The sequence below is a fragment of the Choloepus didactylus genome, chromosome 8 (genome assembly GCF_015220235.1).
Source record: "Choloepus didactylus isolate mChoDid1 chromosome 8, mChoDid1.pri, whole genome shotgun sequence".
Classification (NCBI taxonomy): Eukaryota; Metazoa; Chordata; class Mammalia; order Pilosa; family Megalonychidae; genus Choloepus; species Choloepus didactylus.
This window is the reverse complement of record NC_051314.1, coordinates 84,969,113-84,995,784: the sequence shown is the minus strand read 5'-3', so window position 1 is coordinate 84,995,784 and position 26,672 is coordinate 84,969,113. Positions and strand designations below refer to the sequence as shown.

General features: G+C 35.9%; 1 protein-coding gene across 6 annotated transcripts in view; it reads left to right on the top strand.

Annotated features, from left to right (window-relative positions):
- The window catches only part of LARP4 (La ribonucleoprotein 4), a 128,051-nt gene that overhangs the window by 59,010 nt on the left and 42,369 nt on the right, over positions 1-26,672 (top strand). For all 6 annotated transcript variants that reach the window (XM_037845879.1, XM_037845876.1, XM_037845880.1 and 3 more), the window contains exons 5-8: positions 9,121-9,257; positions 10,571-10,674; positions 16,567-16,677; positions 17,561-17,614. In XM_037845879.1, the coding sequence (XP_037701807.1) occupies positions 9,121-9,257; positions 10,571-10,674; positions 16,567-16,677; positions 17,561-17,614 (406 nt within the window). The remainder of the gene's footprint in view (positions 1-9,120; positions 9,258-10,570; positions 10,675-16,566; positions 16,678-17,560; positions 17,615-26,672) is intronic.

The window sequence follows — 26,672 nt, the reverse complement described above, 5'->3', positions numbered from 1 at the left end:
ATGAGTTTGGGTAGAATTGACATCTTAATGACATTTAGTCTTCCTATCCATGAACATGGAATATTTTTCCATCTTTTAAGGTCCCCTTCTATTTCTTTTAGTAGAGTTATGTAGTTTTCTTTGTATAGGTCTTTTACATCTTTGGTTAAGTTGATTCCTAGGTACTTGATTTTTTTAGTTGCTATTGAAAATGGTATCTTTTTCTTGAGTGTCTCTTCAGTTTGTTCATTTCTAGCATATAGAAACATTACTGACTTATGTGCATTAACCTTGTATCCCGCTACTTTGCTAAATTTGTTTATTAGCTCTAGTAGCTGTATCGTCGATTTCTCAGGGTTTTCTAGATATAAGATCATATCATCTGCAAACAATGACAGTTTTACTTCTTCTTTTCCAATTTGGATGCCTTTTATTTCTTTGTCTTGCCGGATTGCCCTGGCTAGCACTTCCAGCACAATGTTGAATAACAGTGGTGACAGCGGGCATCCTTGTCTTGTTCCTGATCTTAGAGGGAAGGCTTTCAGTCTCTCACCATTGAGTACTATGCTGGCTGTGGGTTTTTCATATATGCTCTTTATCATGTTGAGGAAGTTTCCTTCAATTCCTACCTTTTGAAGTGTTTTTATCAAAAAGGGATGTTGGATTTTGTCAAATGCTTTTTCAGCGTCTATTGAGATGATCAATTGATTTTTCCCTTTTGACTTGTTAATGTGTTGTAATACATTGATTGATTTTCTTATGTTGAACCATCCTTGCATGCCTGGAATGAACCCCACTTGGTCATGGTGTATGATTTTTTTAATGTGTCTTTGGATTCGATTTGCAAGTATTTTGTTGAGGATTTTTACATCTATATTCATTATGGAGATTGGCCGGTAGTTTTCCTTTTTTGTAACATCTTTGCCTGGTTTTGGTATTAGATTGATGTTAGCTTCATAAAATGAGTTAGGTAGTGTTCCATTTTCTTCAATGTTTTGAAAGAGTTTGAGTAAGATTGGTGTCAGTTCTTTCTGGAAAGTTTGGTAGAATTCCCCTGTGAAGCCATCTGGCCCTGGGCATTTATTTCTGGGAAGATTTTTGATGACTGATTGGATCTCTTTGCTTGTGATGGGTTGGTTGAGGTCTTCTATTTCTTCTCTGGTCAGTCTAGGTTGTTCATATGTTTCCAGGAAATTGTCCATTTCCTCTACATTCTCCAGTTTGTTGCCATACAGTTGTTCACAGTATCCTCTTATAATTTTTTTAATTTCTTCAGGATCTGCAGTTATGTCACCTTTTTCATTCATTATTTTGTTTATATGGGTCTTCTCTCTTTTTGATTTTGTCAGTCTAGCTAGGGGCTTGTCAATCTTGTTGATCTTCTCAAAGAACCAACTTTTGGTGATATTTATCCTCTCTATTGTTTTTTTGTTCTCTATGTCATTTATTTCTGCTTTAATCCTTGTTATTTCTTTTCTTGTACTTGGTTTAGGAATGGTTTGCTGTTCATTTTCTAGCTTCTTCAGTTGATCCATTAGTTCTTTGATTTTGGCTCTTTCTTCCTTTTTAATATATGCGTTTAGTGCTATATATTTCCCCCTTAGCACTGCTTTTGCTGCATCCCATATGTTTTGGTATGTTGTGTTCTCATTTTCATTCGTCTCTATATATTTAGCAATTTCTCTTGCTATTTCTTCTTTAACCCACTGATTGTTTAGGAGTGTGTTGTTTAACCTCCAGGTATTTGTGAATTTTCTAAGTCTCTGATGGTTATTGACTTCTAATTGTATTTCATTGTGGTCAGAGAATGTGCTTTGAATAATTTCAATCTTTTTAAATTTATTAGGCTTGTTTTATGTCCCAGCATATGATCTATTCTGGAGAAAGTTCCGTGAGCACTAGAAAAGTATATGTATCCTGGTGATTTGGGATGTAATGTCCTGTATATGTCTGTTAAATCTAATTCATTTATCAGATTGTTTAGGTTTTCAATTTCCTTATTGGTCTTCTGTCTGGTTGATCTATCTATAGGAGAGAGTGATGTGTTGAAGTCTCCCACAATTATTGTGGAAACATCAATTGCTTCCTTTAGTTTTGCCAGTGTTTCTCTCATGTATTTTGTGGCACCTTGGTTGGGTGCATAGACATTTACGATTGTTATTTCTTCTTGCTGAATTGCCCCTTTTATTTGTACATAGTGGCCTTCTTTGTCTCTCAAAACATCCCTGTATTTGAAGTCTATTTTATCTGAGATTAATATTGCTACTCCTGCCTTCTTTTGGCTGTAGCTTGCATGAAATATTTTTTTCCATCCTTTCACTTTCAGTTTCTTTGTGTCCCTGTGTCTAAGATGAGTCTCTTGTATGCAACATATTGATGGTTCATTTTTTTTGATCCATTCTGCGAATCTATATCTTTTAATTGGGGAGTTTAATCCATTTACATTCAACGTTATAACCGTGAAGGCATTTCTTGAATCAGCCATCTTATCCTTTGGTTTATGTTTGTCATATTTTTCCCCTCTGTCTATTAATATCCTTTATTGTACCCATACCGAATCTCTTTAGTACTGAACCTTTCTCCAAGTCTCTCTGTCCTGTCTTTGTTTCTCTGTCTGTAGGGCTCCCTTGAGTATCTCCAGTAGGGCAGGTCTCTTGTTAGCAAATTCTCTCAGCATTTGTTTGTCTGTGAAAAATTTAAGCTCTCCCTCAAATTTGAAGGAGAGCTTTGCTGGATAAAGTATTCTTGGCTGGAAATTTTTCTCACTCAGAATTTTAAATATATCGTGCCACTGCCTTCTCGCCTCCATGGTGGCTGCTGAGTAGTCACTACTTAGTCTTATGATGTTTCCTTTGTATGTGGTGAATTGCTTTTCTCTTGCTGCTTTTAGAACTTGTTCCTTCTCTTCTGTGTTTGATAGTGTGATCAGTATATGTCTCGGAGTGGGTTTATTTGGATTTATTCTATTTGGAGTTCACTGAGCATTTATGATTTGTGTATTTATGTTGTTTAAAAGATTTGGGAAGTTTTCCCCAACAATTTCTTTGAATACTCTTCCTAGACCTTTACCCTTTTCTTCCCCTTCTGGGACACCAATGAGTCTTATATTTGGACGTTTCATATTATGTATCATATCCCTGAGGTCCATTTCGAGTTTTTCAATTTTTTTCCCCATTCTTTCTTTTATGCTTTCATTTTCCATTCTGTCATCTTCGAGGTCACTGATTCGTTGTTCAACTTCCTCTAGTCTTGTACTATGAGTGTCCAGAATCTTTTTAATTTGGTCCACAGTTTCTTTAATTTCCATAAGATCATCCATTTTTTTATTTAGTCTTGCAATGTCTTCTTTATGCTCTTCTAAGGTCTTCTTGATTTCCTTTATGTCCCGTACTATGGTCTCATTTTTCATCTTTAGTTCTTTGAGTAGCTGCTCTAGGTGCTGTGTCTCTTCTGGTCTTTTGATTTGGGTGCTTGGGCTTGGGTTATCCATATCGTCTGTTTTTTTCATATGCTTTATAATTTTCTGTTGTTTTTGGCCTCGTGGCATTTGCTGAACTTGATACGGTTCTTTTAGGATTTGTAGACCAATTGAAGTCCTTATCTCTAATTTATCAGATCTACAGCTTCGTGGAGTACACTTTCTCTAACTATGCAGCAGGTGGTGTCCACGAGCCACCTGTTCTCCACAAGCCAGTTCTCCCCTGCTTAGCCTTTTTGGTGAGTGGGGGAGTGAGTCTTGTGGGGTCCAATTGGTATACCAAGCTTGCGTGTGTAGTTGGTGTTGCCTGCCCTGTATATGGGGCGCGTTTCTGGGCAGTTAGGGAGGGGGGGGTGGCTCTAACAATCAAATCTCCCTGGTGATCCTAGAGTTTTAAAGCTACTGCAATAGTCTAATCCTTCAGTTCAGTCCTGCCACAGTTTGTCTCTGCCACTGACCCACAAGTCCTTGGTATTGGCATATGGCTCCTGAGACTTGCAAGTGGGCCCCGCTTCCAGGCCGTGCACCCCGGGTCCTCTGTTGAGGGATGACTGTGCTATGTCACAGGTGAGTGCCGTCCCCCCAGGGCAGTTCTGGGCTGCTGGGCTGTGTAGGGAGGCTCCCAGTCTGCTGAAATGATGGCTGAATGGGGCTTTGTTAACTCACACTGCTCTACCTTCCCAGCTCTGGGACAATCAGCTGAGGTTGCAGGGAAGGCTAATGTCCACGCCCAGTTTTGTGGTGTGTGCCTGTTATTTGAAGCACTTCCGTCACACTGGGTTGTCTGGGGCAGTTCTGGGCTATGGGGCTGGCGATGGGCAGGAGTGTTTCCTGTCCACCAGGATGATGGCTGTGAGCGGACACCCCCCTTTTCTTGGGAAGTTGTGGTGTTTAGTGAATTTTCTCAGCCACTGGATTATTGAGTTTTGTCTCAGAGCTCTCCTAGTTCTGCTCTTGACTCGACCTGCCCAAATAGCAAGTCTTTGAAGCTTTCTGTATTGGGTTTCTTAGAGTAATTGTTTTAGAAAAAGAAAAAAGGATTAAAAAAAACAAAACAAAACAAAACAAAACAAAAAAACGGGCCCTCCTCAGAGATCTAATGGGTTATTGAAATGCTAAGAGACAAAGCAACCAGGGCCATTAAGGAAAGGTCCACAGGGCAGAGAGATCAGCTTTTCTTCAGGATTTGCATATGCGCCTCAGGGCCCTTCCCCTTTCTGTGTTCACCAGAACTCCAAAAATCCTCCGCTTTTATTTTGGAGTTTTTCGTGTTGTTTTTTTTCTATGCCTGTCTTCTCTCTGCTGGGCTGGCTGCTCTCAGATTCTCTGGTGTCTGGTCTCAGTCTATCTGTGGTTGGAGTTTGAATCAGTAGAATGAGTTTCCGATAAGGGCTGCCACTGCAGTTCTCCCTTCTCCTTCCCGGAGCTGACAGCCCCTCCTCCCCCGGGACTGAGCCTGGCAGGGAGGGGTGCGGGTCCCCTGGCTGCAAAAACTTACAGATTTCGCTGGTCTCAGCAGTTCCACGTTTTCATGAGTGTTGTATGAAGTATGCCCAAAGTCAGATTGCTCTGTGGTGTCCAGTCCACGCAGTTCCTGGCTTTCTACCTACTTTCCTGGAGGAGTAACTAAAACATACAGCTCACCAGTCTGCCATCTTGCCCCGCCTTCTCTCACTTTGCACTTCTATGTTGTGGTGATGGTTTCTTTAAATCTAATGAACCAACCTCTGCTAGCTTCAAACTTTTCTTCTGCAGCTTCCTCACCTCTCTGTCTTCATAGAATTGAAGAGAGTTAGGGCCTTGCTCTGGATTAGGTTTTGGGTTAAGGGAACGTTGTGCCTGATTTGATCTTCTATCCAGAGCACTAAAACTTTCTCCATCTCAACAATAATGCTGTTTCACTTTCTTAACATTCATGTGTCCACTGGAGTAGCAGTTTTATTTTTCTTTGCATTCACAACTTGACTGTGGTGCAAGAGACTTTGCTTTGGCCTGTCTTCGCTTTTTGACGTGCCTTCCTCAATAAGCTTAATCATTTCTAGCTTTTGATTTCAGGTGTGAGACGAGGTGTGTGACGACTCCTTTCACTTGAACACTTAAAGGCCATTGTAGGGTTATTAATTGGCCTAATTTCATTGTTGTTTTTTAGGTAATAGGGAAGCCAAGGAGAGAGAGAGAAACATGGGGAAACAGCTGGTGGTGGAGGAGTCAGAAGACATGGAACGTTTATTGATTAAGTTCGCCATTTTACACGGGCATGGTTTGTGGCACCCCAAAACAATTGCAATAGTAACGTCAAAGAAAAAGTTTGAAATATTGAAAGAATTACCAAAATGAGACAAAGAGACTTAAATTTAGCTCCTGCTGTTGGAAAAATGACATCAATAGACTTGATTGATGCTGGGTGACACAAACCTTCAATTTGTAAAAAAAAAAAAAAACGCAGTATATCTAAATAACAGTAATATGAGGTATGCGTGTAGAGTTAGGGTAGCAAAGCAAGCAGAATCAGGAGTGGCTGGATAATTGTTCAGTTTTAAATAGGGTGGTCTCATTGAAAAGGCAGCTTTTAAGCAAACACTTGTAGCTCCTTATAACCAGGCTGCTTCAGTGAATTTGATTTTATTTCAGTTTTGTTAACAAGATTTTATTTATAACGTAGAACTGTTTTTATCTTCCATTTTTTTATATTGAAAAATCTTACTTAATTTTTAAAGTACATATTTTAGATTGAAAAAGTCAAACATGCTTATAAGAACTCTAAACACTCAGAAATTGAAAATCCTTTGTGATCCAACCCATGGTTTAATCTACATTTTTTCCCATATCTATATTATAACATTAGTGAGAAAGTGTTTATAAAATGAAATTACAATATACGTAACATTTTGCAGAATGCATTTTGATTTACTAATAAAACCTCTTTCCATATTAATATGATTCCATAAAATCTCTTGTATAGAATTATTGGCCAGATATGTTTGGGGATTCAGGAATTTTCAGAAAGTTTTTGAAATATATCTATCTTATATTGTGTTGTTGTTGTTTTAATGTAGTTTTATTGAGATACATTCACACACCATACAAACCATCCGAAGTATACGATCATTGGCTCACAGTATCATCACATATTTGTGCATACAATCTCATGATCAATTTTAGTACATTTTTATTACTCCAGAAAAGAAATTAAAAAAAAAAAGTAAACCCAAATACTCCTGTTCTGGTTTGCTAATGCTGTCATTATGCAAAAACCAGAAATGGATTGGCTTTTATTTGGCTACATATTTACAGTCCCAAGGCCATAAAAGTGTCCAAACTAAGGCATGAACAAGAAGATACCTCTACTGAAGAATGGCCAGTGGCTTCTGGAACATCTCTATTAGCTGGGAAGGCACGTGGCTAGCGTCTGCTGTTCCTTTGCTCTTGGGTTGCATTTCAAAATGGTGTTCTCCAAAATGTCTCTGGGTTTCTCTTAGCTTAGCATCTCCAAATGTCCTTCTGGCTTTGATGAAGTTCATCTCTTAAGTATTAGCAAGCATCTGGGTCTCCTGGCTTAGAATATCCCTAGGTGTTTTCATCTCTTTGCTCTCTGTGTGAGCTCCCTTTAAAAGATTCCAGTAAACTATCAAGACCTACCCTGAATGGGTGGGGTCAAATCTCCATGGAAATATTCAATCAAGAGGTCATACTCTAATCAAAAAGATTAATAACTCTGCCCCACAAGACTGCATTAAAGAATATGGCTTTTCAGGGGGACATAATATATCCAAACCAGCATACCTCCCATACTCCTTGTCTCCCCACATTATTGACCCCTGGTATTGGTATAGTACCTTTGTTACTATTCCTGAAAGAGTATTAAAATATTACTGTTAACTTTTTAATGGATCTTTTTTTTTTTTTTTCATTTTTATTGAGATTGTTCAGATACCATACAATTATCCAAAGATCCAAAGTGTACAATCACTTGCCCCTGGGTACCCCCATACAGTTGTGCATCCATCACCGCACTTAATTTTTGTTCAATTTTTAGAAACTTCTCATTACTCCAGGCAAGAAATAAAGTGAAAGATAAAAAAGAAAAGGAAACTCTAATCCTCCCCTATCCCTAACCACCCCCCCCTCAATTGTTGACTCATAGTGTTGGTATAGTACATTTGTTACTGTTTATGAAAAAATGTTGAAATACTACTAACTGTAGTATATAGTTTGCAATAGGTATGTATTTCTTCCCTATATGCCCCTCTATTATTAACTTCTAATTGTATTGCACACATTTGTTCTGGTTCGTGGAAGCGATTTCTAGTATTTGTACAGTTGATCATGGACATTGCCCACCATAGGATTCAGTTTTATACATTCCCATCTTTTGACCTCCAACTTTCCTTCTGGTGACATATATGACTCTGATCCCCTTTCCACCTCATTCACACACCACTCAGTGCTGTTAGTTATTCTCACATCTTGCTACCAACACCCTTGTTCATTTCCAAACATTTAAGTTCATCCTAATTGAACATTCTGCTAATACTAAGCAACCACTCCCCATTCTTAAGCCTCGTCCTATATATTGGTACCTTATATTTCATGTTTGTGAGTTTACATATTATAATTAGTTCCTATCAGTGAGACCCTGCAATAATTGTCCTTATGTGTCTGGCTTATTTCACTCAGTATATTGCCCTCGAGGTTTTGTCATCAACCCTTTTTTTTTTTTTTCATATAGTTTTGTTCACTCACCATACATCCATCCCAAGTAAATAATCCATGGTTCTCTGCATGGTCATACATTTATGTGTTCACCACCTTCACCACTATCTCTATGAGGGCATCTACATTTCTTCCACAAGGCAGGAGGGAGAGTCGAAGGTAGAGAGGCAAAAGAAAGAGGGAAAAAAATGACAGCTAGGAAGCAGCAAAAGGAAAAATAACCTTAAATCAAAGTAGAATAAAGAATCAGACAACACCACCAATGTCAAGTGTCTAACATGCCTCCCCTATCCCCCCTTTTATCTGCATTTACCTTGGTATATCACCTTTGTTACATTAAAGGAAGCATAATACAATGATTCTATTAGTTACAGTCTCTAGTTTATGCTGATTGCATCCCTCCTCCAATGCCTCCCCATTTTTAACACCTTGGAAGGTTGACATTTGCTTGTTCTCCCTCGTAAAAGAAGACATTTGTACATTTTATCACAATTGTTGAATACTCTAGATTTCACCAAGTTACACAGTCCCAGTCTTTATCTTTCCTCCTTTTTTGTGGTGTCTCACATGCTCCCCACCTTCCTCTCTCAACCATATTCGTAGTTATCTTTGTTCAGTGTACTTACATTGTTGTGCTGCCATCTCCCAAAATTGTGTTCCAAACCACGCACTCCTGTCTTCTATCACTCTGCAGTTCTCCCTTTAGTATTTCCCTAGTATGGGTATAGTACCTTTGTTACTGTTCCTGAAAGAGTATTAAAATACTACTGTTAACTTTTTAATAGATCTTTTAACTGAACTTTTTATAATTCATTGTTATTTCTTATAGCATAAATTTGTTTCCCTAGATTTAGTAACGGAAGTAACTTAAGGTACCTCTCTATTTTAGGCGCTTTTCAAAAATTGCTTTTTTTATAGGACTGTTGATATCTTTTGTTTATTTCTTTCAGAGAAAATTTGTCAAAGGATCTTTACTTGATCTCTCAAATGGACAGTGATCAGTTTATCCCAATTTGGACAGTTGCCAACATGGAAGAAATAAAAAAGCTGACCACAGACCCTGATCTAATTCTTGAAGTGTTGAGATGTATGTAAATAATATCTTTTAGATTATTTTTAAGTTTCAAAAATTAAATATTCTCTTTATTTCTGATAATACAGTTAATTATGGCCTTTTCTTTTCTTTTTTGTTTTTTTTTTTTTTTTGCTGTTCTGTTCCAGTAATTCATCTTTATTTTAGCTCACTTATTGGCCTTATGTATATCTTCTTTGGAGAACTATCTCCATTGTCCATTTTTTAATTGGGTTGTTTGTCTTTCTGTTGTTGAGTTGTAGAGTTCTTTATATATTCTGGATATTAATCCCTTAAATCAATAAATATATGACGTTCAAATATTTTTTTCTATACTGTATGTAGGTCATCTTTTCACTTTTGATAATGTCCTTTGATGCAGAAAAGTTTAAATTTTGATGACGTTAAGTTTAGCTCATTTTGCTTTCATTTCATGCTAGTTAGCATCTTGCAGATTCTCCCCTATATTCTCTTCGAAGAGCTTTGTGGTTTTAACTTGATAATTAGGTCATTGACCTATTTTGAGTTAATTTTTGTAAATGGTATAAGCTCTAGGGGCAGACACTATTTCTTCAGATGATCACATCTTGTCAGTCTAAAAAAATTGGCAAAGACAAGCAGGATTACCCTCATCTCCTCAAGTGGGAACCTAGCACTTATACCCAAGCCTTTACCCATGACTGCTTCTTAAATTCTTTCTACTTACTTGCTCTGGGAGCAGTGGTATATTGCCTCCGTGAGGGGACTAGAAATAAAAGTTTTGGTTATATGTTGCCATCTTTGTTCAATATTTTCTCAAATCCTACATCTAAAAGATGAGTTCTGGGTTTCTGTAGTAGTTTGCAAGAGTAAATATGCTAAAATCAAGGGCAGCTTATAATCATGTGTATAGTTCTTGTTTTAAAAACTTCTCAGATTTTAATTTTAAGAAGAATCTCTTCACATATCAGAGCCCATTACAAATAGTTTTTGCCTAATGCAAGTACACTGATTTTTGTTAACACCCATTTATTAATCTCTTGAAATGCAGAATTTGGTTATTTGTATGGAGAAATTGCCTTATTATATATAAATGCTGTATGCTCCCTGAAGGTTCTTTTTGACCCCATCACAGTCTCAAGTCACAAAGTAGCAACTCTGAATATTTGCTCAGTGAATAACATTGGACAGAAAAGATTATTTCATTCTAACTGAAATCTTTATTCTACACTTTAGTTTCTTTAGGATATTAACCTAGCCTCTGCTAATTTATTTACAGTTAGAAATTGAAATGGCGTTATTCTCTGCTTGTCACTTTTAAATGAAACCCTTTCTTTTTTAAATTTCAGCTTCCCCCATGGTACAGGTTGATGAGAAGGGTGAGAAAGTGAGACCAAGTCATAAGCGTTGTATTGTTATTCTTAGAGAGATTCCTGAAACAACACCAATAGAGGTAAATTATAAAGCATTATTAAAACTAAATGTTCTCTAACCATTTAAATTGGAGGAAGTAAACGAGCAAAGTATACCTCAAGGCCCTTGTAACAATTACTGAGAATGGGATAAATATTGATTTTTGTAAATTTTGAAATACTTAGAAGCATGGTAAATTCTGTTTTCTTAGAACAAGAGACTGAATATTGGTGATGATATGAATTCTCAAATTACTGGTTTGACTGACTGGGAATTAAAATATAAATAGGCTCTCTGGGGAACTTCAAGATTTATCTGGAAGAATGAACTTGGGCAGGAATGAAAGAAAATTTTAAATAAGGATTAATGAAGCAGGACTAGCAAAATTTAAAGCAAAGGTTCATTCATGGGTGTTGTTTAGGTTCAAGAATAGAATTTTTTTAATCTTTTTTTTTTAATTTAGTTTTATTGAAATATATTCACATACCATACAACCATCCACAGTGTACAATCAGTTGTTCACAGTACCATCATAGAGTTGTGCATTCATCACCACAATTTTTGAACATTTTCATTACTCCAAAAAAATTAAAATAAGAATAAAAATGAAATTAAAAAAGAACACCCAAACGTCCCATGTCATTGCCCCCTCCCCCCCAGTTAGTCATTTAATTTTTGTCCCTATTTTTCTACTCATCTGTTCATACACTGGGTAAAGGAAATGTGAGCCACAAGAATTTTGCAATCATACAGTCACATCGTGTAAACTATTTAGATGTACAGTCTTCAAGAATCAAGGCTACTGGGTTGCAGTTAAACAGTTTCAGATATTTCCTTCTAGCTATTCCAATCCACTAAAAACTAACAAGGGATATCTTTTTAATGCATAAGAAAAACCTCCAGAATGACACCTCTCTACTCCATTTGAAATTTCTCAGCCACTGAAACTTTGTTTCCTTTTGCTTCCCCCTTTTGGTCAACAAAACTTTGTCAGTCCCACGATGCTGGGTCCGTGCTCATCCCTAGGAGTCATGTCCCATGTATGGGGGAGGACAGTGAGTTTATCTGCAGAGTTGGCTTAGAGGGGTCACATCTGAGCAGCAAAAGAGGTACTCTGTGGGAGACTCTTAGGCACAATTTTAAGTAGGCTTAGGCTCTCCTTTGCAGTTACAAGCTTCATGAGGGCAAGCCCTGGTAGTTCCCAGTGCTTGTGAGAAGATGACTATTTTCCCAGGTGGGGAAGTTTAATATTTCCACATTTTCCCCCAGTCCTTCAGCGGGGCTTTGCAAATAGATTTTTATTCTCTGCCCATATTACTTTGGGATGTATCGGGGCTTCACACTAACCTGTACGAACCAACCAGATCTCACTCCCTATTCAAAGTTCCATGTGATTATGGGGTTTGAATAAACTGACCATACAAGGTAAATTATATAGTGTGCTACAGAAAATACAGATTTTGCATGAAATAAACATCTCTTCCTTTGGTCTCACACAGAAGTTGAAGTTTTAAAAAACCATCAATATTGCCCTTTACCCTTTTGTCTGATTTGCCTTAGTCCTAACCAGATCAGCTTCATTCATATATCTAATTGAAGTCTGAACTGTTTTTCAGGTTTTTAAATGGTTGCTGTATGGAGTAATACTGACTGACATTCATAGCTGCCAAATTCTGGCTCTGATTCTCAGGTGTCACAAAGATACCCAAAGTTCCAGGGACCAACCAGGTTATACACAAAGAGCTCAACATCTCAGAATTTAGAGATAATGTTTACAACTCAGAAATAGATGTGACTGTTGTAAGGCCTTACAATCTATGGATCTTTACGATAAGCCTTCCCCTGGTTATCTGTGCTCTAAGGTTCAATTCTCAGTTTGCGGATTATCGTTAGTCTGTATTAGTGAGGCATTTTAACGTTTGTCTTTTTGTTTCTGGCTTATTTCACTCAAAATGCTGTCCTCAAGGTCCATTCATCTAGTTGCACACCTCACAATTTCATTCCTTCTTGTAGCCACTCAATATTTTATTGTATGCATACATCTCAGTTCACTATTCTGTTCATCAGTCGATGTACCCTTAGACCACCTTCATCCACTGTGAATTGTGAATACTGCCACCATAAACAGCAGTGTGCAAATGTCCATTCATATCCCTGCTCTCTGTTCTTCTAAGTATATACCCAGTCATGGGATTGGAGGACCTTATGGCAATCCCATACTTAGCGTCTTTTGGAACCACCACGCTGCCCTCCAGATGGGCTGCACCATTCTATCTCCCCACCAGTAGTGAATAAGTACATCCCTCTCTTCACATATTCTCCAGCACTTGTATCCCTGTTTATTTTTTCCCCTGCAATTTTATTGAGATATATTCAAATACTATACGATCATCCACAGTGTACAATCAGTTGTTCACAGTATCATCATACAGTTGTGCATTCATCACCACAATCAGCCCTTGAACACAAGGAATAGAATTTTTGAATGAAACAATAATCAAGAAGTAGACCCATAAAATTATGTATGATAACGTTTATTTAGTAATTAGGTTCTAACAAGTGCGCTGCGGTTTATTTCACAGTTATTTAAAACCAAAGGTTTTGATTATCTCTGTTTTGCTCTGTTGTACAGATAAAGTAGATAAGCTTTAGGATGGTTAAATAACTTGCCCAAGGAGAGAGACACATGGGTTTTTAAATGACATAGTCAGGATTTGAACTTGATCTGTCTTGATTCCTAAGCCCATGTTTCTCAACCATTATACCACAGAGCTGTACACTAAGTTGTAACGTTAAGGCACTGTGACATAGAAAAGGGGAGGATTAATCAGTAACCAAGTTATGGTACATGATTAGGCATTTAGAGGAGATTTTTAGACCTTGCCAAATCTGATACCTTAGTAGTTAATCTTCTTGCCCAAACTTATTCAGTATTAAATCTCCAGAGTGAAGATGTCCTAAACTTAGAAGAGTTGGAGAAATTAGAAAACGGTCATTAGACCTTTGGTTTTAAATTATGAACTATATGTCCAAAGTAACAAATTGAAAGGAGAACTGCAAATTTGGAAGAATATTGGCAATATTACTAAACAGAATATGAACCTGAACTCAAACCAGACTTCCTGGGTTTGATTTCCAGCTTTTTTACATCTCTGCCTCTTTTTTCTCATTTGTTAAATGGAAAACAGTAGTAAGTAGCTCATAGGGTTGTTGTGAGAATTAAGAGAGAGTATATGCAGGGGCAACTGATTGTACACTTTGGATCTTTGGATAATTGTATGGTATCTGAACAATCCCAATAAAAATTAAAAAAAAAAAAAAAAAAAAGTGTGTGTCGAGTGCTTAGAGCAGTACCTGGCATAGAAAACATCATTGTACTTATTATATGAACAATGAATACATTATTCATATTCTGAATACATAAGGAACTCATACCATGGAAAACAGTAAATGAAATGGACAAGTAAGCAACATACTGTTCACTCAATATATGTAAAGGAAGTGCAATATGTTGACTGAATAGCCAGAGAAAGTCTACCTAGGAGAATCAGTGAAATGAAAATGAAAATGAGGGTTTGAGATGATAACCTTTAAAGTTCCTGTTGGGTAGAATAATTGTTAATTACTCTGGATTCACACTTCCTTTCTTAAATTTGGGACAGTACATCTGAAACTTAATCGATCTTGCCAAGTAATAAATTCTGAAAATTCAAATTTTCTTAAGATTTAAATAAATTCACAATGCATTTTTAAGGGAATTAGAAATGTTCGGAGAAAGACTTTTGAAGGTAGAGATCAATGCATAGTGGCCTAACAGTTCCACAGATAATCTCTCCAAAAATTTAATTGTGGACTGAATGGCAATTTTAATTGAACTTGGTAATATTTTACCACTTTCACAAAAATCGAAAACTCGGCTGGTTTTCTATTCATTATTTCAAGCACTATTTGACCCAAGAAAATTTCTTCACAAGTATGAACATTCCCTGTTGTAATTATTTGTACTAAAAATTTAAGGGAGTTAGAATACAGATTAGACTTCACTGTTGTTAGGTTGATTTTCCAGTCAGCTTAATAATTGTCTTTTATTTAAATTGATACTTAATGATACTTTGATGTTTGTTGAGGAAGTTTGACCTAATCCAATTCTTTTAATATTAGGGAATTGTCAGTTATCATTAAATTTCTCTTTGAACTCAGATAGATGATAGACAGAGTGAACTTTGGAGCTGTGCGAATCTGGATTTACACTCCACTTTGTGGTAGTGTGGGTAGGTTAAAAAACCTAAGATACCATTTTTTCAACTGTAAAATGGGTAAAACCTTCAATACAGTTGTTTGGAAGAGTTAATCAGTTTCTGACCATCATATTTCAATGGATGCTGTTTCCTTTCCTTCTCTAACTTTTTAGGGATATTTAATTTTTTTTAATGCATTTTTTATTTTGAAATAATTTCAAATTTACAGGACAGATGCAAAAATAATATAAAACCAGTCCAGAGTACGCTAACGTACCCCTCATTCAGATACCCAAATCACCAACTTTTAACCTTTTGCCACATTTGCCCTATCATTTTGTATATTCATCCATCTCTTTATCTGTTTGTGCATCTATTCATCTGTGTTCTAAACATCTGAGAGGAGGTATACATCATGTTCTTTGAAATTTAATATTTTCCATGTACTTTTCCTAAAAACAAGGATATTCACTTACATAACCACATTAAGTACAGTTATCAAGTTCAGGAAATTTTACAGTCTATTATTTGTCCCAATAATGTCCTTTTGGGCATTTACTCTGTCATGTATATAGTTGTTTTAATCTTTTGTCTCTCTTTTTCTCCCAAGCATATAATTCAGTGAGATTAATCACATTTACCCTGTCGGACCACCATCCATTACCCCAAACAGAAACCCTGTACCCATTATGTACCCCAGTCTCCCACCACTCATAATCTGCAATCTACATTCCCTCTCCACATATTTGCATATTCTAGCTATTTCATGAAAGTGAAATTACACAATATCTGTCCCTTTGTGTCTGACTTATTTCATTTCTTATGATGTCATCAAGGTTCATCTGTTTCTTTTTAGTATTGAATAATAATAACATTCCATTGTGTGGATATACCACATTTTGTTTATCATTTCATTTGCTGATGGACATTTGGGTTGCTTCCACTTTTTGGCTACTCTGAATAATGCTGCTCTGAACACCACTGTACAAATATCTCTCCAAGTCCCTGCTTTCATTTCTTTTGAGTATATACCTAGAAGAGGAATTCGGAGTCATACGGTAATGTATTTATCTTTTTGAGGAACCACCAAACTGTTTGGGTTACTTAATTCACTTCAAGTTGTTTTCTTTTTATAGTTCTTTTTTCAAGCTGCTAAGTGTTTTACATTCTGGGTTTTGGTAAACATCTTTTTCTGTGTCCATATATTTGTTGGAGTTTCTGTTTTCAGTTATATCATCTATGGAAAAGGGAAGACATGTTTGCACAGAGTTCATGTCTTTGATGTATAAGCAAAGCTTCCAGGATTAAATAAGAGTGCATGAAAATACTTAGAATCCAGAAAGTATTAATGGAGGGCATATCATTTCTTTTGGATAGTGGCAGACTAGGCAGGAAAAGGACTGGAGAGATTGTACAGAAAGGAAAAATTTAACTTTTCACTCAGAGTGAAATCCTTCAGTTTTCCTGATCATTAAAAAAAAGCTTTCATCCCTAAATCATGTACATGATTTATACCTGTGACCGCATGCTTTTATTTCAGAACATACCTTCACTAGAAAAATGGGCAGAAGACAAGTAGTGGAGGAACAGAAGAGGCCAAAAGACATGAAGAGATGCTCAGTTTTACTACTAAAGAAAACAGTACCCATTATTGATAACTTTTTAGCATTAACTAAAGATTTTTCCTTTTTTAGGAAGTGAAAGCTTTGTTCAAAAATGAAAATTGTCCCAAAGTGATAAGCTGTGAGTTTGCACACAATAGTAATTGGTATATCACTTTCCAGTCAGACACAGATGCACAACAGGTAAGAAGAAAACTTTTCTTCTGATTTAGTCCTGGTAGTTAAAAAAAAAAAAGGAGTATATTTTAATTCACCAAATGAGTGTTTACAGTAATGTTTATAAAGAATATTGAGAACCTTAGCCAACTTTTTGGTTTTGCTTAGTTTCTTTTTTGATCATCTTCCTAAAACTTTTTCAATTTCAATTTAAGAGCATTTTGTTTCCTGTCAAAAAAAAAAAATATTAACAATTTAAAAATTAACATGGGATTTGGGAACAGTGTACGCAATAATTAGTATTTCTGGTACACTGTAGGTGACCAATAAATATAGCTTCCCTTTTGAGTCTTATCTTGGAATTTTGACTTAATGATTTTACTCTTTTCATCATCCCTAAGATAAGTAATTTTCCTTTGAAACAAAAATTCATATCTATGATCGTGTTTTTAAATCATTGAATTTTTTTTTTTTAAGAAATTTTTTAGCAGTTTTAGGATTATAGAAAACTAACACAGAAAGTACAGAGTTCTCATGTACTTCTCTGCCACCCCATAGTTTCTCCTTTTATTCTCCAATTATTAACACCTTGCGTGAGTGTGGTACATTTGTTGAATTTCCTCATCTTAGAAGTTTGTCTGATTGAATCATTTCAAGGTCTGTTTAGAATCTTGTGCATTTTGTGCCTGCAGTAATCCATAGTAGCTAATCTAGAATAAATGTAAACTGTAGCTGAGATTTTAAGTTTGTGCTGTTTTGCTCCCTTTACCTGATAATGGAATGACCTTCAGAATTTTTATTTGTTTGGTTTAGAGGCAGTTGTTAGTTACCAAACTCTCTTGGTAGAATAAAGATGGCTTTATTGAAATATTTGAATACTAATGAAAGTTCCTTTCTGCTTCGTTAACAGGCTTTTAGATACTTAAGAGAAGAAGTTAAGACATTTCAGGGCAAGCCAATCATGGTAAGAAACTTTTGTATGTAGAGGCCAGTGTGAAAATAAAGTTTTTTGTTATTTGTTTGAGAATTTAAAAAATAATATTTACAAAATCAGTAAGGATTTCAAAGAAATTACTGGCTCATATGACATGCTGCTTCAGAAAATTAATTGATAGGACATCAAAATACTTTGTATACACAATTCTTTCCAAAGGCATAACTTCATGTAGCATGATGTTTCAGTCAGATGCTGATTCACATGTAAGATAATTCCAGATGTCAAAATGGACAGTAGGAATAATTTTTTTAGTAACAGAGGTGGAAAACATTCTCAGTACTTATAACCTCATCTCGATTAACTGCATCACCATATTAACATCCAGCCATTTAGCAACATGTAGTCACTGTCTTTACATGTCTAATCCCTTTTCAGAAGTTCTTCCTTCAGAACTTCCTTCCATCATTATTGCCATTATCTAGGCTTGAACAATTGGAGTAGTCCCTTAACTGTTTGATATTCCTTCTATGTCCCCTCTTAAAATCCTTTCAGAACTACCATTCTAAAATACATTCGTAAACATTCCCCTATTTGGCATACTCCTCGTTTCTTATGTAATGTAATGATTCTTACCATTATTTGCAGTTGCGGTTCATTATTCTTACTAGCTCTTTTGAGCTCTTACTATGTATCAGTTTGTGTTCAAAGCACTTTATTTATATTAATTCATTTAATCCTTATAAGAACCTAATGAGGCAGGTACTCTTGTTTTCTCCATTTTACTACTGAGGACAGTAACGCATGAGAATAACCAACCCAGGTTCACACAATTAGTAAGTAGAAGAGCCATTATGAGAATAACTTACATTTATATAGAGGGGTTATATGTCTGGTACTGTTCTAAAATCTGGCATAGGTAAATCTTACTATTGCTGCATGGTAGGTGGTTACCAGATTACAGGTGAGGAAATCTGCTACTGGTCATGCTGTTTCATTTGCCTGTAATGTCCTTTTCCCTGTTACCTCCTTTCTCTGCCTTGAGGTTATAAAGATATTCTCCTAGGTCTTCTAATAACTTTGAAGTTTTTTATTTCTGCTTTAGGTCTTTGATATATCTGGAATTTATATTGATGTATGGTTTGAGATAGGGATCTGATTCCATTTTTTTTCCATATATGGAAATCCAGTTGTCTGAACACCATTTATTGAGTTGTCTGTCCTTCCCCACCCAACTTGTCTGTGATGCCTCATCTATCAGATCTGTTTCTAAATTCTGTGTTCTGTTTTATTAGTATCTATCTTCCCAGATCAACACCACTTTTAATTAGCCATAGTTTTATTAATATCCTTATCTCTTTATGCAAATTTTCCCTCCCTGTTCTTATTTTTCAGGATTGTCTAGGCTGTGTAAGAGTAGTTATTACTTTTCCATATGAATTTTAGAGTGTATATCTAGAGCCAGCAAACAGCCCAAGAAAAGCCCCATTGGAGTTAATGGGATTACATTTAATTTATTGGTTATATGGGAGAGAACTGAGGATTTTTTACTATTGAGCTCAGTATTATAGTAACTATACCACAATTGTAATTCAGGTCTGCTTTGTTATATAATTACCTCCTTAAGTAATTTTTGTTGCATTTTATTCCACTCCTGATATCTTAGTGACTTTTTTTAAAAAGATGTTTTTGCATGTAGCAACTTGCCAAGCTTTATTATATCTAATAGTTGTTGAATCTTTTGGATTATCTGACTGAGAGATCATATCATTTGCAAGTAAATATTATTCTGATTGTATTTTATACTTCCCATTTCTTTTTTCCTACTGTTTTTGCTGGAATCTCAGTTATTTATAGTTGTTAAAATGAATGTTTCATTATAAATATTTTCTTTCTCTGCCATTTTGGTTTTTCTTTTTTTGATTCTTTTGATTAGCCATCACATAGCACTGTTCTTGCTAGAAAATTTGCTGTACCTTTTACATCATTTATTTAAACCAAATGATCCAGGAATCCTATATTCCAGCCCTGATGCTGCCCTCAACCACTAGCTCTTAGATCTTGGGCATGTTGTTTGATATTCTGGTCTGTTGCTTTGTGTTGTGCATTCTCTCCATTTCTAAAATTTTGTGATTCAAAATCAGTGATCTTGGGGGACAAAAGCATTAAGTGGATAACATTTGTCTACCTGTTTCCTCACTTTTTGAAGATTTCAACCAGAGACTGCTCCATCCTGTTGTAATTGTACTATGATTGAACATATTAACTTTTAAATTTTAAGCCTGAAAGTAATACCTGTATGTTGTAAGAAAGTCAAAATATAAAATAGGAAGAAAAACCCTGCCTCTCCAGATTCCTCTAAGTCTTCTTTCCGAGAAGTGACAAGAGATGGCAGTTTTTTCTGGGTCCAACTAGGAATTTTCTGTCAGTCTAACTTTACATGAATGGGAATGTACCATAGACACTAATCTGCCCTGTTTATTTTTCACATAATGGATCTTTTAAGATCCTTACATTAACTGTTGTTTTAAACCTACACTAAATTGTTTCTCTCAACAAATAATGTTGCAGTGAACATCGTTGTGTATGCTTTTTTGTGTATATGTGCAAATATGTTTTTAGGATAAATTCATAGAAGTAAAACTGTTGAAGCATGTATGCATTTATTTAACAGGTTGAACCAACTGAAAATCGCATCAGTATTTTTTATTTCTTTAAAACTTCCTACAGTTGATGCTCTGATTTGTCTACTCATATTTTCAGTTATTTTTCTATTAAAGTTTTCTTACTGAGTTATATGTGTTCTAAGATGAGATAAGTCTTCTTTGTCAAGTGTAACTATTTGTATTTTTACTATGTTTGTGGTATTTATTTCTGTAGAAATTTATTTTACATAAGATGGGTACAAGATTGATAAATCTTTTTCTTTATGCCTTCTAGATTGGGTCTAGTTTAGCCAAGGCCTATTCCAGAAAAAACTATTTTAGTTTTTGTTTTCAATCAGCTTTATGAAATATAATTTACTTACAATAAAATGTATGCATGTTGATACATTTGCTAAAAGTTTACTATTAATTCTAGTAGCTTTTTTGTAAAATCATTTAAAATCTTTCCCTTGGTTTCCTAGAGTTATTTTATGACTTCATTGTCATTTAAAAATATTCAGTTATTTTGAGTAATTCAGCTAACAGTGATTTAGTGATTAATGCATGCTAAATATTTGTCTAAGCACTTTACAGGTATTATCTGATTAAGTTTGCCAATAAGAGAGGTACTACTGTTACCTTTCCATTAACGGATAAGTAAAGAGGAATAGAAAGGTAAATAATTTACCCAAGGTCATAGTAAGTGAGGAAGTTCAGATTCAGATTCAGTCAGTCATTCTAAAACAACTAGAACGTGTGCCCCTTAACCAAATAGCCAACTGTTGCCACCGGTAAAGGACCAGCTTTATAATTGTCCACATAGTTAGTGGTTAACCAATTCCCATTTGTTCCTTATTGGTTTATTTATTGGTTTGTCGTGTTGTTGAAACTGCAGTCTTTTAGCATAAATCTATTTGGAAGTATTTCTTAACTAGTCTGGATCAGTGCTCTATCTTGTGCCAGTGCCAAACTTTAATTACCATCTGATAATACTGTTTTTTAGCTATTGTCCTTTCTAAAATTTTTTGGCTGTTTTCACATTTTGCAGGGGCAGGGGTGAGAAGGGCTGTTGTTTTAATTTGGGTGTCTTTTTTCCCATCTTTTTTTTTTCTCCTGTATTAGAGAAGTTGTTGTTTTAAAGAACAATCATGAATAAAATACAGGATTCTCATATGCCACCCAGTTAACACACCTTGGCATTGGTGTGGAACATTTGTTACAATACAATCATCCAAAGTGTACAATCAGTTGTTCACATTATCATCATATTGTTGTTCATTCATCACCACAGTTTTTGAACATTTTCATCACTGCAAAAAAATAAAAATAAGAATAATAATAAAAAGTAAAAAAGAACACCCAAAACATCCCATAACCCTCCTCCCCCTTTTATTCATTTACATTCTGTCCCCATTTTTCTATTCATCTGTCCATAAAGGGATAAAGGGACCACATTTGGTTTTAACAATTCTTTATAATTTATCTGATTTCCTTGTATCATCTTGAACTAGGGTCACTGCTTTCTCCCATCTTCTTACAAAGGGATAAAGGGATACCACATTTGGTTTTAACAATTCTTTATAATTTATCTGATTTCCTTGTGTCATCTTGAACTAGGGTCACTGCTTTCTCCCATCTTCTTACAAAGGGATAAAGGGATACCACATTTGGTTTTAACAATTCTTTATAATTTATCTGATTTCCTTGTATCATCTTGAACTAGGGTCACTGCTTTCTCCCATCTTCTTACAAAGGGGAAACAGTTTAATTATCCCATCTCCTCTGAGTTTATTGTCTCTCCTTGGAATTCAGATTACTTGTATGCATGTAACCTCAAATTTCTGGTGGGCTCATGAAAACCGATCACTTTTTTAGATTAGCTTTTAAAAAATTATATTTTTCCAATTTTTTGCAGATTTCTATGTCCTAAAAAGAAACTGAAGTTCTATCATCTCTTTTAATTTGAGTCATGTGGTTGCTTCAAATATCTTCTTTCTTGATAACTTCATACTTTCCTGTATAATATCTTTCAGACATTCTACTTCTGTACCTTGAAAATGGAATGCAACCTTAGAATCATTTTAGTTATAACTAATCTCACCCACTTTACTTTTTCAATGTTCTCCTTTTCCTTTACCCTCTTCTCCTTATTTTCTCATTATTTTCTCCTCCTCCTCCAACTTCTCTTCTCCTCCTTCTGCATTTACATTTTTTAAATAATTTAATTATACTGAGATATATTCACATACCATGCAGTCATACAAAGTGTACAATCAGTTGTTCACAGTACCACCATATAGTTGTGCGTCCATCACCAAAACTAATTTTTGAACATTTTCATTACCACATACACAAAAGTAATAAGAACACAAATTAAAGTAAAAAAGAAAATTGGGTGTTTTTTGTTTTGTTTTTTGGCCCCATTTTTCTACTCATCCATCCATACACTGGACAAAGGGGAGTGTGATCCACATGGCTTTCCCAATCACATTGTCACTCCTCATAAGCTACATTTTTATACAGTCATCTTCAAGATTCGTGGGTTCTGGGTTGTAATTTGATAGTTTAAGGTATTTACTGCTAGCTATTCCAATTTGTTAGAACCTAAAAGGGTTGTCTATATTGTGCATAAGAGTGCCCACCAGAGCGACCTCCTGGCTCCTTTTGGAATCTCTTGGCCACTGAAACTTATTTCATTTCATTTCACATCCCCCTTTTGGTCAAGAAGATGTTCTCCATCCCACAATGCCAGGTCCAGATTCCTCCCTGGGAGTCATATTCCACATTGCCAGGGGTATTTGCACCCGTGGGTGTCAGATCCCACATAGGGGAGAAGGCAGGTTGGCTTAGCTAGAGAGAGAGGGCCACATCTTAGCAACAAAGAGGCATTCAAGAGGCAGCACTTAGGCACCATTATAAGCAGACCTAGCCTCTCCTTTGCAGTAACAGTCTTCCCAAGGGCAAGTCCCATGATTGAGGGCTCAGCTCATCAAACCACCGATCCCCAATGTCTGTGAGCACATCAGCAGCCATCAAGGTGGGGAAGCCCAGCACCCCTGCATTCTCCCCCAACAATGTTCACATTAGTGGTAGCATATAATATTTCTCTTTTTGTGCCTGGCTTATGTCACTCAGCATTATGTCTTCAAGGTTCATCCAAGTTGTCATGTTTCATGACATCGTTCCTTCTTATTGGCTGCATAGTATTCCATTGTGTGTATATACCACGTTTTATGTATCCACTCATCTGTTGAAGGACATTTGGGTTGTTTCCGTCTCTTGGCAATTGTGAATAATGCTGCTATGAACATTGGCATGCAGACTTCTGTTCGCATGACTGCTTTCAGATCTTCCGGGTATATACCCAGAAGTGCAATTGCTGGACCAAAAGATAACTCTATATCTACTTTTCTAAGGAACTGCCGAACTGTCTTCCAGAGTGGCTGAACCATTATACAGTACCACCAACAATTTCTCCATATCCTCTCCAGCGTTTGTAGCTTCCTGTTTGTTTAATGGCAGCCATTCTAATTGGTGTGAGATTGTATCTCGTTGTAGTCTTAATTTGCATCTCTCTAAAGGCTAGTGAAGGTGAACATTTTTTCATGTGTTTCTTGGCCATTTGTATTTACCCTTCAGAGACTGTCTCTTCATATCCTTTGCCCATTTTATAATTGGGCTGTCTATACTATTGTCACTAAGTTGTAGGATTTCTTTATATATGCAAGATATCAGTCTTTTGTCAGATAGCATGGTTTTGACAAATTCCTTTGAGGTATGGAAACTTCTAAGCTTGAGGAGTTCCCATTTATCTATTTTTTCCTTTGTTGCTTCTGCTTTGGATGTAAGGTCTAGGAAGTGACCTCCTAATACAAGGTCTTGAAGATGTCTCCCTACATTATCTTTTAGGAGTTTTATGGTACTGTCCTGAGGTCTTTGGTCCACTTTGAGTTAATTTTTGTGTAGGGTGTGAGTTAGGGGTCCTCTTTCATTCTTTTGGATATGGATATCCAACTCTCCAGCTTCATTTGTTGAAAAGACTGTTATGTCCCAGTTCAGTGGCTTTGGGGGCCTTATCAAAGATCAGTTGGCCATAGATATGGGAGTCTAGCTCCGAATTCTCAGTTCAATTCCATTGATCAATATATCTGTCTTTGTGCCAGTACCATGCTGTTTTGACTAGTGTGGCTTTATAGTAAGCTTCAAAGTCAGGGAGTGTAAGTCCTCCCACTTTCATTTTTCTTTTTTAGAGTGTTTTTAGCAATTCAAGGCATCTTCTCTTTCTAAATAAATTTGATAACTAGCTTTTCCAAGTCTGCAAAGTAGGTTGTTGGAATTTTGATTGGGATTGAATCTGTAGATGAGTTTGGGTAGAATTGACATCTTAATGACCTTTAGCCTTCCTATCTGTGAACATGGAATATTTTTCCATCTTTTAAGGTCCCTTTCTATTTCTTTTAGTAGAGTTATGTCGTTTTCTTTGTATAGGTCTTTTGCATTTTTGGTTAAGTTTATTCCTAGGTACTTGATTTTTGTAGTTGCTGTTGAAAATGGTATCTTTTTCTTGAGTATCTTGTCACTTCTTTCATTTCTGCTGTATAGAATCATTACTGACTTGTGTGCATTAATCTTGTATCCTGCTACTTTGCTAAATTTGTTTATTAGCTCTAGGAGCTGTGTTCTCTTTCTCAGGGTTTTCCAGATATGCAATCATATCATCTGCAAATAATGAGTTTTACTTCTTCCTTTCCAATATGGATGCCTTTTATTTCTTTGTCTTGTCAGATTGCACTTCTAGCACAATGTTGAATAACAGTGGTGACAGCGGGCATCCTTGTCTCATTCCTCATCTTAGAGGGAGGGCTTTCAGTCTCTCACCATTGAGTACTATGCTGGCTGTGGGTTGTTCATATATGCTCTTTATCATATTGAGGAAGTTTCCTTCAATTCCTACCTTTTGAAGTGTTTTTATCAAAAAGCAATGTTGGATTTTGTCGAATACTTTTTCAGCATCTATTTAGATGATAATTTGATTTTTCTCTTTTGATTTGTTAATGTGTTGTATTATATTGATTGATTTTCTTATGTTGAACTATCCTTCCATGCCTGGAATGAACCCCACTTAGTTGTGGTGTATGATTTTGTTTGTTTGTTTGTTTTTTTACATTTTATTTTGAAATAAATTCAAAGTTATAGGAACAGTTGCAAAAACAGTACAAACCCCATACAGAGAACTCCAGCATTCCCTGACCCCTCCTCCGATACCCCAATCCACTAACTTTAACGTGTTGTCACGCTGCTGTTTCTCTCCCTCCCTCCCTCTCTCTCTCCCTATCTATCATCCATTGTCTATTGCTCTGTCTTCTGAACATATGAGAGCTAGCTGCACATATCCTTGAACAAACACTATAACACTATAGTGTTATAACAAACACTATAATTCACATATACAATTCCCATGAACAAAAACATTCTTTTATACAATCCCATTAAGCGCAGCTAAGAAGTACAAGTGATTTAACAGTGATACAAAGCTTACATTCTATATTTCCTTTTCCTTATGTCTCAACTGTGTCCCTTTGAGCCTCCTGTCCTCCATCCTCAGATCCCATCCAGGGTCATCCTTGGCATTCAGTTGTCATCTATTTAGACTGTCTTTTTTTTTTTTTCCTCAATTGTGGAAACATATATACAGCCTAAATCTTCCCATTCCACACCCTCCCTAGCCTTCCATTAGTGGGATTAATCACATTTAGAGTGTTGTAATGCTATCACCTTCCCACCATCCATTACTGGAAATTTCCCTTCACCTGAAACAGCAACCCTACACTCATTTCTTAACTCCCCATTGCCCCTTCCCCCATTTCTCTTAACCCATACTCTACTTTTCATCTCTATGGTCATATTCTCTGATAATTTCTTTGTGTTTACTGTGAGGCTTAAAATTAAACTCTTAAATCCATAACAATCTTGTTTTTCTTTGATACCAACTTAATTTCAATAGGACACCTAAACCATGTACCTATACTCCTCCATTCCCCCAGCTTTATATAGTTCTTGTCAAAAATTACATATTTTACGTTGAGTTCAAAACCACTGATTTCTCATTTGAGTTTGTGTATTTTATGTCATGTAGGAAATAAATAGTGGAGTTACAGTTCAAAAATTATTGACTTCTATTTGTATTCCATTGTGTTTGGGGAATGTGCTTTGAGTATATTCAATTTTTTTTTTTTTTTTTTTTTAATTTCTTGAGTCTTGTTTTATGTCCCAGCTTATGGTCCCTTCTGGAGAAAGATCCGTGATCACTAGAGAAAAATGAGTGTCCTGGTGATTTGGGATGTAAGGTGCTATATATGTCTGTTAAAATTCTCTATATCTCTTTCTCCTTTCTTTGTTTCTCTGTTGGTAGGGCTCCCTTTAGAATCTGAAGTAGGGCAGGT